The 18,073-nt window shown below is 44.4% G+C and overlaps 2 protein-coding genes across 5 annotated transcripts in view; both read right to left on the bottom strand.

Annotated features, from left to right (window-relative positions):
- LOC130149418 (tubulin alpha-4 chain-like) overlaps positions 1-18,073 on the bottom strand; it is a 121,851-nt gene that overhangs the window by 3,628 nt on the left and 100,150 nt on the right. For 2 of the 4 annotated variants that reach the window (XR_008821916.1, XM_056339018.1), the window contains exons 1-5: positions 7,480-8,311; positions 5,772-5,985; positions 4,830-4,978; positions 3,747-4,427; positions 2,726-3,003 (exon numbers count right to left, since the gene is read on the bottom strand). Coding sequence is in view for 3 of the 4 variants with exons in the window: in XM_056339018.1 (XP_056194993.1) it covers positions 2,726-3,003; positions 3,747-4,427; positions 4,830-4,978; positions 5,772-5,985; positions 7,480-7,482 (1,325 nt within the window). In the remaining variant the exon portion in view is untranslated. Of the gene's footprint in view, positions 1-2,725; positions 3,004-3,746; positions 4,428-4,829; positions 4,979-5,771; positions 5,986-6,473; positions 8,312-18,073 lie in introns of those variants that run through there. The other 2 variants (XM_056339020.1, XM_056339019.1) reach the window with 2 other exon arrangements.
- Positions 8,465-14,908, bottom strand: PEX26 (peroxisomal biogenesis factor 26). Its single transcript, XM_056339024.1, has 5 exons — positions 14,445-14,908; positions 13,643-13,783; positions 12,952-13,265; positions 12,101-12,247; positions 8,465-11,342 (listed from the first exon to the last, which is right to left on the bottom strand). Exons 1-5 carry the CDS (start codon positions 14,603-14,605, stop codon positions 11,239-11,241), a joined length of 867 nt encoding a protein of 288 aa, XP_056194999.1. The 5' UTR covers positions 14,606-14,908; the 3' UTR covers positions 8,465-11,238.

Here is an 18,073-nt window from a genome sequence, read left to right as displayed (position 1 = left end):
CACCACAAACCTACTCACTGGTGGGGTGGTATGAGAAGCAGAAGAGGCCTTGGCTCTGTGTAAGCACTGCTCAGAAATAATTATTTTATTATTATGATTATTTTTATTGTTGCTGTTGTTATATGATAATACATCCCTATGTTATCAACACTGTGTCCAGCACAAACCCCAAACAAAGCCCATACTAGCTACTAGGAAAAAAATTAACTCTACCTCAGCCAAAACCAGCACAACTTGGCACCAGATCCCAGGCCAAGAAAACCAGTAAGTCCTGTGATCTATCAGTTCTGTTCTGGCTAAAGAGCAAAATACATCAACAGGCAAATGAAGGAGAGTCAACTTCTTTGTCTCCTCTAACAGATGTGCATCACTCCCTACAGACTGGCTACCTAAGTAACTCACCAGTAGTGGCAGAGTAGTGGATTATTTTAGAACAGTAACATGCTATCTTACAAAACAGTGCAGTCCTAAGAAGGTCTTTGGTGATCGTACAAAAACCTCTTTTGCTTTTGATGTGGTGTGTAAAGTGAAAGTCTTTGCATTCCCACACATGATAATACCTTCTCATGTTAGGTATCAGTAAAGATACAAATGTTTCCCTGTGTTCTCTCTGTCATTCTATTGCCACCTGCTGGGAGAATTGACAGCATCTCAGTTCAGGTATTTCTGAAATCCCAAAGTTGAGTTATTCAGTACCTGCATAAAACTGCTATACTGATAAAATACTGGCTTTCAGGCATTATGCCTGCAACAGAGAACTGTGCTATGTACTTTTAAAAATACTTTTAAATAACAAAAATTAAGTACATATTGGAGTACAGTTTCAAGCGTTCTCTCCTTTTTGGTAAAAACTGTAATACTATTTTTTTTTCTAGATACGTTAAAAATTACAGAATTAGATCTGGACTTGCTGAATTATCTCCCCTAATTATAGTTTCTACTATAAAGGTCAGCCATTCATTTTGCAGGTAAAAAGACCAACTACATCAGTGATGTTTCTGGATGTGCCTGCTTTTCTCTATGACATTTTAGCAAACCTAATACAAACAGCTTTACCAGAAAGGGGACAGGGGGCGACACTCCTCAACAGCTTGGGCAAAACATAATGCATTTCTGTAGCCCTGCTGGAGTTATATGCCATGAGTATATGTTTCAGTGAAAACATGGATTTTTAAAAAAATAAATTTATGAAAGATCAATAGTAAATCCTGCACTGAAATAACAGTGCTATACATTTGGTCTCTAGGGTGTCTCTGTTTCATCATTGTTAAGGGAAACCTTCCAGATAACCATAAGCAAGTTGGACACACATGGCAAAGTCAGCACAACAGGCTTATTGTCTTGCTGCAGGCATTGTTCAAGCACAGGGCTGCTCAACAGGTACCCCCAAATGGACACCATTTTCTTTGCCTTCGATTACCTTTCTCTTGCTTCCACCCCAGTCCTAAACAGAGACACACACCACTTTTTCACGACTGGCCCTGTTCTGCTAATTTTACACCTTTAGTTGACAATTTCAGCTTCAGTTAGTACCCCCAGTAAGCCAACACCCCGTTCACTTTCAGTTGATATCTTACACTCAAGGTGGGGTTCCCCCAAAACTCCCCTTTCATTATATGTAACACCCAGTAGCTTCTCCTGCCGTTACCGCATTACTTTAGACACGGGTTCGGACTGGCCAGCTGTGTTTCCTGTTCTGTTATCTGCAAAATCCAGCAGTTTCTCTTGTTATCCCATCAGTTTAACCTCAGACCATGCCTGGCCACCTGCCTACATGCCTTAAAAATATATTGTTCTAAAACCCTAAAACAATGGGAATATATAAAAATATACCTTACAAAGACTTAAGCTGTGAAGTCATAGCTGCTGTTCTTAGACATCCCACCTATACCTACCACACACATTTTTTGTCACAGTTCTGATTTATTGTCATCTCAGTAAGTCTGATGGAGCTGGTAATGCTTCTGTCCTGCATGCCACAAGCTGGTCATTTTAAGGCCCTCAGCTGTTACAGATTATGTCCAGTTAGCGGCTCCAACAGAACTGTCAGCACGCTTGCACCTCCAGACCAATCCAGTTGTGATTGTTAGACAAGTTGATGCACAAGCATGGTGTGCTCTGAACCCCTGATGAAGCTAAGAGTACCTGAACTGGGCCCCTGCTTATAGCAGCTGGCCAGATCACACCTTCTAACCAGCCCATGCTGTGGACTTCTGTAGAAACAAGGGCACTAGGACAAGCTTTATGTTCTTGGCACCCAACAGAGTTCTCGCTGCATCTGACAGCTTTACAAACATTATGTTTTGAATTAGTATGAAATAAAGATCAAGCACCGTAGGGATCTTCTCCTTACATAGTGTCCGTAGCAATTATGGGGGACATTTTGAAGCACAAGTTCTTCAATGTTACAGCTACACAACTCTACCTTTGTATTGAATAAATGACAGTATAGATGACACAGATCCTTTCAGGATATATTAGCAAAAACACTGAAGCCAGTCACCCTCTGAGGCAAAGTGATTAATGATATAAAGTAAATAATGGTCATATATTCTGCATTTACTGTCTTATAATCTTAAGTGGAGAACTCATCCTATTATAAGTCTACTAAATGGCAATGGACTTGGTGTGTGCAAGACAAGCAGAAATGCAGCCACATGAAAAAAGACACAGAGACAATTGTAAGCACAGAAAAGGGGAGGGTGAATTTTAAGATTCTTCTCACTCATTTTCTTCTTCAAATGAGTCAGTTCCTGCTTCTTCATAGTCCTTCTCCAGGGCAGCCAGGTCCTCTCGGGCCTCTGCAAATTCTCCCTCCTCCATGCCTTCACCCACATACCAGTGCACAAAAGCTCTCTTGGCATACATCAGATCAAACTTGTGGTCGAGCTTTGCCCAAGCCTCTGCAATGGCTGTGGTGTTGCTCAGCATGCAGACTGCTCGCTGAACTTGGGCTAGCTCGCCTCCTGGTGTAACTCTAGGAGGCTGATAGTTGATCCCAACCTGCAAATAACAACAGGAAAGATGGAGGAATAAAAAGAGTTATGAGAAAAGGGACAAAATTTAAACAGGGTAGGAAAATTGTAAAACCATTGGTGGGGGAAGGAAAAGAGGTAGGAAAAAACCTGAATCACATCAGTATTAAGTCTAATGTGATTCAAGCTACTATTTTGTGCACAAGCCAACTCCTTATCCTCACTCAAGGGGAATAAAAAAACAGAACTGAGAGATCAATTTGAACTAGACCCTAAATGAAGAAAAGCTTATAAAAATATGTCAGTATGCATGGAAAAATTTGGGACAAGGAAAGAATCTCTTTGCGGACTGATGTAGAAATGTTTCACTTGTCAACAAAATATTATTGATAACTTTGGGGGGTTTTTTTGTTTAGTTGGTTTGTTTTTTTAAATCTCATGAAGGACAGTGTCAATGTCTTCAGATTATAAGCCTTACCTTGATCTTCTTCTAAAATGCAATTTTTTTAAGTTTGAAGGTTATAGGGTTGACATTTTCCTGCTACTGAATACAGAAATACTGTATATGTTTCCATTTATTTAAAAATTTAGCAGTCTGTGTCAATGGGGTGTCCAAAGGAGAAAAGGTACATTTTATATAAATGCATCTTTCTTTTGTTCATTCATCTCACAAGTGGGAAACACACCAGATCAAAAACTTAAATGAAGGTTTCTGCTAGACTGGACTTGCCCTTTGAACATTCAAGAGAAGTTCATGGCAGCCCTGCTCACCTTGAAGCCCGTTGGACACCAGTCAACAAACTGGATAGTTCTTTTGGTCTTGATGGCAGCAATTGCTACGTTGACATCTTTGGGAACTACGTCACCACGGTAGAGCATGCAGCAGGCCATGTACTTCCCGTGTCTCGGGTCACACTTCACCATCTGGTTGTTGGGCTCAAAGCAGGAGCTGGTGATTTCAGCCACCGAGAGCTGCTCATGATATGCTCTGTCGCAGGAGATGATGGGAGCGTAGGTCACTAAGGGGAAGTGGATGCGTGGGTAGGGTACCAGGTTTGTCTGGAACTCTGTCAGATCCACATTGAGGGCACCATCAAAGCGCAGCGAGGCAGTGATGGAGGAGACAATCTGGCTGATGAGGCGGTTAAGGTTAGTGTAAGTGGGGCGCTCAATGTCCAGATTTCGGCGGCAGATGTCATAGATGGCCTCATTATCCACCATGAATGCGCAGTCCGAGTGCTCCAGGGTGGTGTGTGTGGTCAGGATGGAATTGTAGGGCTCCACCACAGCGGTGGAGACCTGAGGGGCTGGGTAGATGGCAAACTCCAGTTTGGACTTCTTCCCGTAATCCACGGAGAGGCGTTCCATCAGTAAGGAGGTAAAGCCAGAGCCAGTACCCCCACCAAAGCTGTGGAAGATCAGGAATCCTTGCAGCCCAGAACAGGCATCAGCCTGAAAGCCAACAGGAAACATGAAAGAGTAAGTGAACGTATCTTTAAATTACACCCTGAAATAGAGACAGCAAATACGCCCAGTGCACAGTACAAAAACCAGCAGTTCTCCCAGAAAACTCTCCATGCATGTTTTCCTCTAAATCTCTAGCTAGAGTACCAAAAGAGCAGTATTGATTTTTTTCTTACAATAGGAATGCTATAACAATATTTGAGGTTTTCCACTTAAGTCTTTCATTCATATAAAAAGTAAGAAAGAAAATCCAGGACTTGCATTTCTCTGTTCTGAGCCAACGACAGTAGTAAAAGCAAAATGAGAGCCACTATCCAAAAAAAAATTTATGTGGTGTTTATTTCCCCTCCCATCCTCCTAAGGTCTTGCTTCCAATGTAATAGTACACACCAGCTTGCGGATACGATCTAATGCCAGGTCAATTTTGTCTTTGCCAATGGTGTAGTGGCCACGTGCATAGTTATTAGCTGCATCTTCCTTCCCAGTGATCAGTTGTTCTGGATGAAAAAGCTCCCGGAAGGTGCCAGCCCTCACTTCATCTGAACAAGAAAGAGAAAAAGCATAAGCTTGGAAGAGATAATTCACCAAAGTTGATGATATTTGCAAAACAAACGGAACATTTTATGTTAGCATAAAATGGTATGGAAGATCTGTTATGTTGAAAAACAAAGTATGGAAGTGAGGAGTTATCATCTGAGATGTTCTCAGTTTTGAAAAGAAGAAAAATAAAAGAAGGGGACTGTGCTGCAAATGTAAGTTGCTGTGTTATACAAGCAAATTAATCAAACAAGGGCTGTGCCATGCTGTTGTAGAATTTCAGCTCTACAGACTGATCAGATGAAGATTCATCAGAACCTTCAGGGGAATGACTGGAAAAAAAGAGACTTGCAAGAGTAAACAGTGGTTTCCCCTGAAAATCTCTGAGGACACTTCTGTTGTCTGATTCTTCATGCTCCTCTCTTACATCTGAATGCAAGGAAAGCATTTTCCATCAGTTAACAAAGGAAAAATACCACCACACACCAAAAAAAAGACCAGAAAGGATTCTCTTTAAGAAAGCTAAATTGTACTCATAACCAGTGGAGGTTTAAACAGTAAATTTCTGAGCGTATTATTAGTAGAGCACCATGACAGAGTGCAGTCTGGTTTTCATCTTTGACTGAGAATAACAGAGCATTTAGTAATACCTGGTATTGAAAAATTAAAACCTGTACGTTTTGCCTCTGTGTTGGAGTCATCCCTCATGGTAAGGGCATTTGCCCTGCTATTCAGTGATCTGAACTTTGGCACCCAGAAGAGTTAATTAATTTCCAAGATGAGTTCTATACTGACCTATTACAGATTGTTCCAAGTCCACCATAACAGCCCGGGGCATGTATCTGCTAGAGCTTGTCTCTCTGAAGAATGTGGCTAAAGAGTCATCATTGCTGGGTTGGTTGATGAAGGTGCCATTTGGCTGAATGCCGTGCTCCAGACAGAAGAGTTCCCAACATGCGTTGCCGATTTGAACTCCACTTTGGCCAATGTGAAGAGAGATGCACTCACGCTGAAAGGGGAGGGAAACGGTGAGAAGAACCAGTGAATATCCTAAAAGTCTGTAAGCTGATCTTACCTGAAACCCCAAATCAACCAGCAATTACAAAGTTTTCCATAAGACTGGAATTAATGGAAAATATTCTAACACTTATTTACAAGTAGGAAGAAAAATATTCTGCTGGGCATAGAAAGAAACAATAATCACAGCAGCTAGAGATGTGTAGCCATGCCTACACATGGTGTACAGTACACAGATCTACATGTAGAGTGCACGTAAGTCCAGAGACAAAAACTGTGTACAGGTATGCAAAATAAACAACAGTAGGTCCCAGCTAATGAGCCAAGTCCAGTTATCCAGGCCAAGACACAGCTATATTGCCTTATTGATATATAGATAACTATCTTCTGATCTCTCAACCTTCCACTGAACATGTGTTGGACAGGTAGAAGACAGGTTTGTAGAAATTAAAAGAAAGAGAATTAAAGTGCTTTTAGTACCTCAATTAATTTCAGCTGCTAGTTGTTTTGGTCCATTCCCTGGGTACTTTGAATTCAATTTGTGAACAGTTAACTTGATACTCAAGAGGACTTGGTACTCCTTTACATGTTAGACTAAAGTAACTTCCTGAGAAATCCTTCTCATACATACACTTCTGTAATCATGGCTGCTCAGTCAATAACCAGTTTCTAAATTGTTTATTACTGTGTCATGCACATAGTTTAATAACAGAAATCTGAAACACAAAATACGATATATTTTAAAAGAAAAATAAGCATGTCTCCTGTAGATTGCTATGCAGACTCCCCAGTACCGTGAATGTAATGCAGGGGTCCTCAAACTATAGCCCGCAGGCTGGATATGGCCCCCCAGGGTCCTCAATCCGGCCCCCGGTATTTACAGACCCCCCCGCCGGGGGTTGGGGGGGAAACCAAGCAGCCGCAGATGACTGCCTGCCACTGCATCCGCGCGCCGGCCCCTGGTTAAAAAGTTTGAGGACCTCTGATGTAATGGGTTCTCTCAAAAACACTCTTATTGGACATGGTATATTTAAATATGAATCTTTTGGCAGATGATTCCACCCAGTCTTACAGAGTATCTAGGGAATTGTCCCCATTTCTTTGCTACCAATTTCACTACTCACAAGCTAGTAGGAAAAGGCCATTAATACAGGGTTAAAATACTGTATTCAAAGTACATCCAGAGAAGTTTCTACTCAAAAAGAAAAAAAAGCTCCAACTCCGTCCTTCTTTTGCTGCATATGACTTCCCTTATAATAAATTTATTAACATAAATGTAGCTGTACATCTTGGACTCTAGATTTGTTTACCAAGAAGCTAATACAATAGTTTGTATACTGTGAGCAGTATTTGTTGCCTCCAAAATAAAACAAAAAAAGTCACATCAACCTCCCTGCCTTCACTCAGATCTTGATCAGAGTAGGGGGGATACAAGGCCAAATTCATTGCTCATTGCCTCATAAAATAACCCAATTCTTTTCTTTACCATGGCTTCTCCTGTGCGCTTCCCTTCTTGGTTGGTAGTGGCAGCTCTGGTTACTGATGTTTCTGTTGTCTAAGCAGACTGGTGCAAGGTGGCAGGGCATCCACACCTCACTGGCAGGGGCTCCACAGCATCACAACTAGGCAGGAGAGATCATAATCTCTCCCAGGCAACTGTCTCAGTCCACCCACTCACCCGTTACACCAGCAGCCAGCTTTGCGTGCATTCACCTACAGAGAGGACCCAGCCCTCAAGTCTGCTCTTAAGCAAGTCTTCCCAGTTAATTCTGCAAGCTAAACCTTAGGCATTTTTTAAAAAAAGAAAATTTGTAACTGGTATTACTAACCAGAATTTTAACACATATGGAGTGTCTTTACAAATAACAGGTTTCCTTTCTTAAAACTGACAACTGATGAATATGCTACTGGTAACTCATTTAAAAGATCATTAACCATTTCAAAATTTCTTCATTTACACATTCAAAAGGTGACATCATTTTAAAATGGTGTCTTTTTGACAAAGGTGACTATAGATGAATCGTGGACATGGAGTTAACTTGCCTAAATTCCACTGACTGAAATGAGTTGGGAACAGGTTGAACGGCAAGGAATTCCACTTGACTATCCGATCACCTGTAGACAAGGTACACAGGATTATCTTCTTGCCTCCCGGTGCTAAGACACCAAACCTCATCTTTCTGCCAGCCATTCCTTATTTTTGTGACCACTGTTCATCTGATAATAAACAACTGTTCAGCCTTTCAGCTGCTTACAATATGGGCCAATACAAGTTTTTTGCATCTAGCAAGAAGATGGCAAAATGAGAAAGCAGAACTATAATATGCTCTTATACCTGGAGTTACTAGCAGAGAGTTCACATACACACAGCATACATGCACATTCTCTCCAACAGGGCTTAAACAGTACAGTCCCCATGACTATGTCTTTTCCCTCAATGATATAATGAGAGTGCAGAGAAAAAACACAGCTAAAGATAAACAGCAAGTACTTTATTCTTGGCATTACTGGTTTTGGTCATCCCAAGGTACACAGAGACACATATCTAAAAAACAAAACAAAAAAAGCTGGATCTTTCACAGAAAGTAATTACCACTCCCTGAACTCCTAAGAAAATGCAGACCTATACCCTACCAACATAATCAGTTGATTAGATCTCGTCAGATTCACACTAAGTCCTCTACTTCTTTTAAATATGCCTGTACAATGAAGACATACAGTGAAACATTTCCGGAAATTATTTGAAAACTGGAGTATCAATACTTTAAATGCAAAAGTTCTCTTACGCTTAATCACAGCACAAATAAGCAACTCTACAGAGCGGTAAATCAGCAGTGACTTTATTGTAAATATTAAATACTGCAGTTTCAGTATTAATTGCAAAAAGACCTGACAGCTTGTTTCTGCCTTCTTGCCCTCTCATGATGTATTAAATACAATACAAATGCTAAATCAGTAGTACTCAAAAAAAGTGGAGGTTACCAACCTACACTTAAAATCAAATTGAATGTCAAAGTCCTGGTAAATGAATGACCATGACATACAGCATTCTAAACACAATGTATGGCTGGCTCAGACCACTGGTCCCAACCTCCAAAATTGCATCTCTGCCACCTAACAAAAAAATGGGAATAGAAAACTAGAACAAAAAATGGTTGTTGCCTAAACAGTCAATTTGGTGAGAATTTGGCCTGACGTCGCTGAATTTTGCTATGTCATTAACTGGCTTACAAAGATCTTAAAGTGAGGCCTTGCAAAGCAGGGGGCCAGTAAACACAACTTAGTAATTTTTTGAAAGAGCTCAACTCCAGACAGAGCTCCTGTGTTTTATTCTACCTGGTTTCCATCAACTGTTGGTTGCAGAGTTGCAACTACACTTGTAGTTGGATTACAAGAATATCGAGAGCACCCCTTCCCTATGTGCGCAGAGTATGTAAGAAGTAACTTTTAAATAAAAGCATTATGTGTTACTTCTCCTGGGGCAAAGTCCTAGCAGAGACAAAAACTTGGGAAAGGATACAGGATTGTTTTGGTTTTTACTCTTGAGACAACCAGGCAAGGTCATTACTGCACTCATGAATGACCTGCTCCGGTTTATCTGACACTAATACTGGGAGTGTTTCTCTATTGGGATAATTTCAGAAGAAATAGACACAGAATTATTTTTAACAGTGAAGATGCAGGCTGTTTTCGAAGTGTCCTGGTAGACAGCAAAGCAACACAGTTTGAAGGCACAGGCAGGCTGCTACCTGTGTGAAAAAAACAGAAATAGCCACCATATCAGTGTATGACTACTGCTACAGACCTGAAGGGGACTACTGTTCAAGACATCACACTGGCATCTACACTGGCTACTTTTCACAGGTTTGGTGTGTTGGATAGAATTTACCCACCAAATGCTACTTTGTTCACCATTTTGTAGTTTGGGCCAACGTCAGTCAGCCTGCATCCTTTTGGCACAGATGCTGGGCTACTTGTTTGCCACAAAGGCTCCTTGCCTTTAACTTGTCCTTTCCAGCACCCAGCAGTTTGCTCCAGTGAAAGCAGTATTTAAGTAGGTCAGGGCTCTCTCCTTTGGAATTTACTCTTTGTCAACTGATGATAGGTGGATAGATGTAGAAGAAATTAATGTACTACCCCAAACCTCCAATTTTTGCCCCTGGTTGTTGGAAATGGAGTCAGTCTGGTGACAGTTCTTTAGCAAAGATATTAATTTTCTTGCCACAGATCTGGGGAAAGTTTTGGGATCTCAGAAGAGTATCTCTTTCTACCTATTAACTAACTTTGGTCCTGAACAATAAGCATTGCTAGATGGCTCCATGTAACCCAGGACTTTAGATACTGGGGCAGGGGGGACAATTCTAGATATATAGAGACTTTTTGACATCTATGTGAACAAAGCAAGAGGTAGGGAAAGAGGAAAACAATGCAACAACTTCAGCTGTTCAACTGGACAATAATACAGAATCTAGTTTAAAAAAATTTATCTATTTCCTTACCACCACAGGCTTCAAAGAATTACTATGCATCAGACAAGCACAAAGTGCTGTAATTTGCATATAAGAAGAGTAGGTGCAGCACAATAGTCTTTGTGGCCAACCACCTTGGCTTTCTGGCTTAAATATGACTAAAATCAGGAATGCCTGTATAAGGAGGCATCAGTCACAAGAGAAACCACAGCCTTCAAAGTGGAATAGGCTTCACCTTCCCGTGTTTTAGTTCCACATGCTTGTTCTAAACCCTATGCCACAGGAACTGAGCTTTTCAGATGTCTTCAGGGAAAACAGAATATTCCACTAATTATCGGTACTCTGTTGTCTTTTACAGTCATGCCTCCAGGAACACTTTCACTTGTTCAGAGAACTGCCCAGCATTTGCAAGGATGGAACCTTCTTCCATAGTTCATAACTGGCTACACAACCCTCACTCAACGGCTATATCCAAAGCAAAGTGTTTGAAAAGGAGGATTCTTATTCAGCTATAGATTATGGAAGGAGTGGTTTACTCTAGTGTTGGACAGAATGGTGCTGTAGAGCCAAGCAAAGTGTCAGGAATACTCTGTGTGGTTTCAAAACTCATACGAAACCATTCCCTGTCTGAAGAAATGAAGGTATTACCACACAGGAGTTCACAGGTGGTCATCTCAATTAGGACATTGATTTCAACCATCCTTGAAAAGCCTGTTAACATCCTCAAGACAAGCTGACAATTTTACAGCAGCAGAGAAAAATGTATTCTGTGACACTTAGTCCTGAATTGGAGGCCTATGGATTGGAGAAAATACAGCTGCCCAAGCTTGTCGGAAGAGCTGGACCAGTTTGTAAATGAATGGCAGTGATGTGGGAGAAGCTGCAGAACAAAACAAAAAGAGAAGAGCCTTTCATTATGAAAGGTAAAACTAAGATACACTGAGCATATTAAGAAAGAACTAATCCCAACTAGAGTTAGTTGAAACCTACTTGTCTGTCTTCTTTCTTTGGTTCAGCACTTGGACCTTCACTCAGGGCACCGCTCCCATCCCTAGCAAATGACCTTCCGTGCTTTCCAAAAAACTATTTGCAGAATAGCTATGGAGCACCCAGCAGAAGGGGAAACACCCATCCCCTCCATGTCCCAGCTGCTACCACTACCTCACGGAACCAGCCCATTCTTCAGCGACAGGAGCAGCCATCGCTACTGACACCCCAGCATAAGCAGAGCAACTGTGCAACTACATTGCTGCCCTGGGCAACTTTCCGCTCTCCTGACAGAACAGCCTTTTAGGCAATCACTCTTCCAGGAGACATTCACGTTCTAGCACCTCAAGTTGACTGAGGCTGAACCCGCGTCTAGGGCAGCTCAGCCTGCCTCTCACAGTCTGTACTTTGTCTATTGGAAAGAGCTAAGAACGGAATAACTTTTCAGAAAACTGGCTTTTGTAAAGCTACATTTTTCTACATGGATTGAAACTGGACGCATTTGAAACAAGCCTAATAGTAAGATGCTAGTCATCCGATTGGTGTCTCCCAAAGAAGAGACATTCACACAGGCCAAATCAATTAAAAGCAAGTATTTTCTTCTCTGTAATCATAATGGAATTAAAAAAATTGGAAATATCAATACTGTACCTGGGTCTAATCTCACCACCACCAGGTACAGCAGAAAAGTAGCCAAGAGAACCTTTTTGTAAGGAAGTAAATAGAAGTGGCTTGACATGGACCGCAGCGCTCTACGTAGCAATGTCAACATGTTCAAAAGCTTTTGGGACAGAGCACCTACAATACAAGAACAGAAAGGCTGCCAGGGGAAAGTAAAGTCAAAAAAAGAAAAAAAGGAATCACATAGATACAGATAATAAGAAACTAAGATACTGAAGTAATACTGTTCTTAGTCTGATTGCATGAGAGTTGGGGTTTTTTATAATAGGGAACAGAAACAGTACAATATTGTAATAAATTCATTAAACCTTTTTTTTAGGCATCTACTTTAGTATAATGTGATCTTATACCACAGTAGCGCCAGCTTGTCTCCTGGGAGTTGATGTCAAGTGATTTATGGTTCTGGAGGGGAAGCAGTACTTTAAATGCTTGAAATAGATTGTTCTACGCAGGCTTGGCTGTAAATGGAGATTAAGCAGAAAGGACACAGAACCAACAAACTGTACCCTTAAAGGACTGCTAAGTATTTTTAGTTTCCCTTTTATACCTTAAGAAAAACCAAAAAAACAAAACCACATTTATTCTGAAGTGCTTCTGAACCTGGAAAATTATTCTCATTTCTTGACATCAGCAGAAACTAAATAAATTTCGTAATTGTCAGCAAATGGATCACTAAGTCTTCCATTTCCTGCTGTGATAACACAACAGGACTTCCTTGTGGCTGGTTTGTAACAACAATATTCTTAATATATAGTTAATACTTGCTGCCCTTTGTTAGTAAGGGACCAACCTGGAGCACAAACATCAGAGGGAAAGCCTACCCAAAACAGTTTCTGTTGCTGCATCTTGCTGCTCTTCAGCAGCCAAGTGCATCTCCTCCCGTTGAGTCCACTGACATCGGCTTTCACAAATGGCCCCGAGAAATGCTAGCTGCTGGTCTCTGTCAAAAACATCACATCCACGTACAAGCTCTTCTGCCCCCTCAAAGCGACCAAGCGGAAGCAACACATGCAACAGATAGAGCTCCAGCAATGAACCGTACTCGGGGAGGCTCTTATTGGTTCGGTCTCTGAGCCAGCTACCGCCAGCCTCTAGCATCACCTGGGGTTCTTTCACTTTGCTGTACAACAGGATACTGAAAACCAAGAAAGAAATATTAGAAAACACTAACTCTGTGAAAGTTGAGATTGCTGACAGTTACTACACACAAGCAGCTATCATGAAGACACGTATCAGGGTCCACACCTGAAGCACAGAGATTTCCAAGGCAGACAGTAGGTGTAGCCACTTATGTTACTTTCTCAGTATCACCCTTTTTGTATTTTATCACCATGAAACAATCTGCAGGCATGCTCCAACATACACAAGTCAAGAACAGTCCTGTCCCAGGATCCACTTTCATCCTCACTCACACCACACAAAAGGAAAACATCACACAATATTCAAGTCTGGCCTGCTATTAAACCTAATGCAAGCCCTGTGTGTATGTGACAGTCACAGAGAGAAACTCACCAGAGCTCCAGGACTTTTGGAGGTAGATGTTCAGGGACGTGGTAATACTGTAGGACCCAAGACAGAACTTCTCTCCACCGGTTCATCTCAGCCAGCGCCTGGATCCCCACAACACAAAGGGAGCACTTCACTTCTGCAGAACTGGTAATGAAGAAACACCTAAATCAGTGCATCTTACAACCACATTTCCCCTTGCGTCCTCTTCAATATAGCCTGGGTACTCTGCAGTGCTCCAGCAGCTGCTTCCCCCGCTTTCCCTCTCCTCACCCCCGATAAAAAGGCAAATTCAACCCCCCGAGAAGGTGCCCCGCACCTGTGTCTCTGGGACAGGGGGAAGGCTCCCAGGCACACCGCACTTCCCTCAAACATGCCCGTTCCTTCATTCAAAACCTGCCGATGTGGCCAGGCCGTTATCAAACGGCAGCCAAAGCCAAGCCAGGTTCTGGACAGTTACTAACTTGCTTTTTACCAACACGCACTGCCCGCCATTAATTTATATAATTAAGAAAAAACTAACCAAAGCCACAACAAGGACCATCGGTGCTACTGCCATTCATACAGATAATACTTACATTCGAACCTAAGAGGTCCCTAACTCCGCCAAAAAAACACAACCAAACCGTTTGTTAAACCCCAAAGGCCCTCTATATTAAAAAAACCAAACAAACAAAACCAAAAAAAACAAAGCACAAGCAGGGCAGCCAGCGCCTGCGCTCAGACGCCAGCCCGACGCGGGTGCGACCCCCAGCCGCTTCCCAGCGCCGCCCCGGCCCCGCTCCGCACGCCCGGCGGCCGCTCGCACCTCTCGGGGCCGGTCCCGGGGCCCAGGCTGTCGCAGCCCGCCTCACACCTCTCCACGGCGGCGGCGAAGTCCCGGTGCAGCACCAGCAGGTCCGCCGCCTCCTCCAGCAGCGAGGCCGCCTGGGCCGAGGCCGGGGGCCAGGCCACAGACTCGCTCCTCATGGCGGCGGGCGGGCTGCCGGGAGGGCTGACAGTGCCGCCGCCCTCCCCGCGCCCCACCGCCCGCCGCCCGCCCGGCTGCGGCTCCAGCGCCACCACCGCCCCCCGCGGGGCTCGGCTCCCCTCCCGCAGCAGCACGGCCTTCCCCGGCCCCGGAAGGCCGTGAGGGAGCCCCTACCCCGCCGCCCCCCGGCAGCGGAAGGGCCGCCCCGGCGGACATCTTCTCCCCGCCCCGCAGGCCGGCGGGACACGTAGTCTTGGCGGTGGCGTGAGGGAGCGGCGGCGACGCCTGCCGGCGTGAGGCGCGGGAAGGAGCGGCGGCTTCTCGGTGCGCTGGCTTCCCGGGGCGGTGGCAGAGCCGACCCTGCGGGGATTAGTCGTTATAAGTGCGGTCTCGGTGGCCCTCCGAGAGGCTGTGGCCGCCGGCTGTGGGGTCGCGACGACTTCAGCTGTGCCGGGACAGGGGTCGGTGCCGGTCTCTGCCCAAACCCCATCGGTTTCCCACTCGTGCGGCTGCCAAGGGGAAACGGCCGAGCCAACGCCCGCCGCCTCGGCTGCCCCCGTCAGCAGGCGGGGCAGAGCCCCGCGGCGGCCGCCGGCGCCAGGCCGGCCCCAGGCGCGTCGCTGCCGAGCCACGGGCCCCGGGAGCGGCCGCTTCGGAGTCCGGCGGCACGGCTGCCGCCCCGCAGCTGTCCCCGCCGCGGCCTGGCAAGCGGGGGAGGCGGCTGGCAGGGGCAGCAGAGGGGCAGCGCAGCCCGGCCGGCGAGGCCCTGCGCCTCCTGCCCCGCCCGCCGGGCCCCGCCGTCACCCCGCGCCCGCCGGGCCCTGCTGTCACCCCCGCGGCGTTAAACACGTTGCGCTGTTAAAGGAGCCGGAGTTGGAGCGTAGTAACAGCGTCTCCATCAGTACCCTGCAGGCAACGATTCACATTCTTCTTCAGTTGTTACTGAAAAACAATAGGGAGTCTTGGTTACAAGATAATTATAGCAGTCAGTGTAAACCCTCTTCAAAAATTAATCTCTACAGGAGAGGCAGGACTTATTTATTTCGTAATGCTGACCCCCTACTACGATTATTTAATTTAAAAAAAAAAAAACAAAATAGGCTATTGCAGAACGTGTTCAGCAGTGAAACACAGCTGTTAAAGGGGAGTTTCTATGACATTTCAGTGTTGGAAGCAGGGAAGAAAGCGTGGAGAGCACAAGCAAAAACTTGATCAGAACTCTCTGGTTTTTGAGTAGCTCTTCCCCGATGGTGGTACTCTGCACGGTGGCCACAGGAGTAGGCTGCTGTGGTGCACCCAAGGGGTTTGCACGCTCTGCCATTAACCGCAGAGGATTCAGGCTGGTTAAGGCAAATCTACAGCACAGAAACTTTGCAAAGGGAAGGGCCCTGCAGCTGAACAAAGGTGGAGGTAAAGGCGTTTCAGTCTTCTGTTTCGGTTGCTTGGCACTTACAATTTGGAAAACAACATTCCTTTTTGGGAACTACAAGTCCCAAAGTGCACTGTGGGAAGAACATGCTTTGTACCAGCTAGTGCCCTGCACAAATTCCCAAATATGGGTAAGGAATCAATTTTGAAAAAGACTCACACTGGCTGGATACTCCACACTGAGACTCAGAAAGGGAGTGAGACAGCATCAAAACCAAGGTAAGTTTGCGATACACAAGGATATTTTTCAAGATTTTTTTTTCGTGGGCAGCAGCCAAGAATACTCTGTCCCTTAGCAGGGCACACTATTGCATTGGTGGTGTTGCAATTGCATGCTGCGGTGATGGAGATGACTTTTGAAATGGGACTGTTGTTTCAGGTGGGGAAGTGAGCAGCAGGAGCAGCTGCGCTGCAGAGTGAGTCAGATCCTGTTTCCCTGCAGATGCTCCTTATTAATAACGACCTATGGAAGGATCTGTGAGGGCAACACTTGTGCAGTTATGTTAGAGGCAGGGAAGGGTCAGGGAGAGGTAGGAGCTGCTCCAAACAGAAGATCTGTATGAGTTGCAATGTGGTTGTTTAAAAAGCCAAGGTGGAACGAGCAGCCTTGTAATAACAATAAATATAGGTAAAATTAATTTCTTTGCAAGGCATGGTAGAATGTTTTTGTACTTCACCTCTCTTCCTGGAGGGGACAGTGTGGTGCCTTGAAGACTAAACCTCTTGCAGCTCTCTGACCTGCGAATAATAGTCACTCAGTAACAGGATTGTTTAACTTCAGGCCAGGAACAATTACCTATTTTACTGGCAACTCGTTAGCATGCAAAATGAAATAATTCCAAAATAGAATCATCTTAGTGGAGATGACAGATGCTCTAGGTCTGAACTTGGACACATGCAAAGCCTCAGAGTTTGACCTGATTATGGGCAGCATCAGCTCCTGCCTCCGTTTCTCTCTCCGGCAGTTGGGCATATTCCTTGTGCAGCTCAGATGCAGCTTGTGGACTCTCTTCTGCCAAGTGATGTCAGGCGCAGCTGGTCAGCCTGATCCATCATCCCAGCACCCTCCTCCTACTATGTAGGGTCATGAAGCAGCACAGTCGGCATGGCATGGCACAGTGCTGTGAATGTAGGAGGTGCAGTCCAGCCCTGGAGAGAAGCCTGAAGCCGCTTGGGGTGGTGAACCAAACCGTCACATGGACACTCATTGCCAAATAAGAATGATGCTGGTTTTCCATCTTTCCTTAAATGTGAACAGCTTAAACTATGTTTTAAGCTGAAATAGTCACTCTTGTACCTGAATTAGCTTACACAGCAGGGCTACGCTGTTATGGAAACACTGGACGAAACTGGCATATTTGCCCATGCTCCTGCATAACAATTCCTAACAACCAGAAAAGCTAAAGTCAAGCAAACTTGCTGTCAGTGACAGGTAGTAAGAGGCAGCATCACAGTGCATTTTGTGTGCTGTGTTGGGATCTTGATGCTCCTCACCTTCTATCTGAAAGAAAGGATTTTTTTCCTACAGACATCCTGATTTTGTATAGAAAAGTGAATTTCAGAGGGGCCTTGTTTGTGTCTGCATCAGCTGTGGATTCACAGGTTCCTCTCCTCCCTCTCTTGCCAGGCAGTTCGAGGAGAGTTAAGAATTACAGGCACCTGCAACAAGGCCTCCTGAGGTAAATCGCCTCAAGGATTAATCCAGATCTGACCAGCACACAGTCACTGGCAAACAGACTTTTCTGTGGTCTCTTCTGTGTCAGTAGGCTGTTAGTATGAGATTAGCAGCATTAGAGAGACTTTGAGATAGAAACAATGAGGCCCTATGATTTGATTTGAAGAGAAAGAAACCCTCTTACATCCATATAAAAACAAACAGAAAAACTGGAAATTATAAAAGCCATTATAAACACAGCTGAGGAAAGGACAGTTTCTAGGAAAGATGTGGAGCTTTGTAGTACATCATAGCTTATCAGCAACTCTTTAATAAAGCAATGAGGTCTATGGAGACTGCAGGTCCCAGCATGCAGCACTCTGTC

The sequence above is a fragment of the Falco biarmicus genome, chromosome 5 (genome assembly GCF_023638135.1).
Source record: "Falco biarmicus isolate bFalBia1 chromosome 5, bFalBia1.pri, whole genome shotgun sequence".
Lineage (NCBI taxonomy): Eukaryota > Metazoa > Chordata > Aves > Falconiformes > Falconidae > Falco > Falco biarmicus.
Note: the sequence above shows the minus strand (reverse complement) of the source record. Positions and strands in the feature narration are given on the sequence as shown.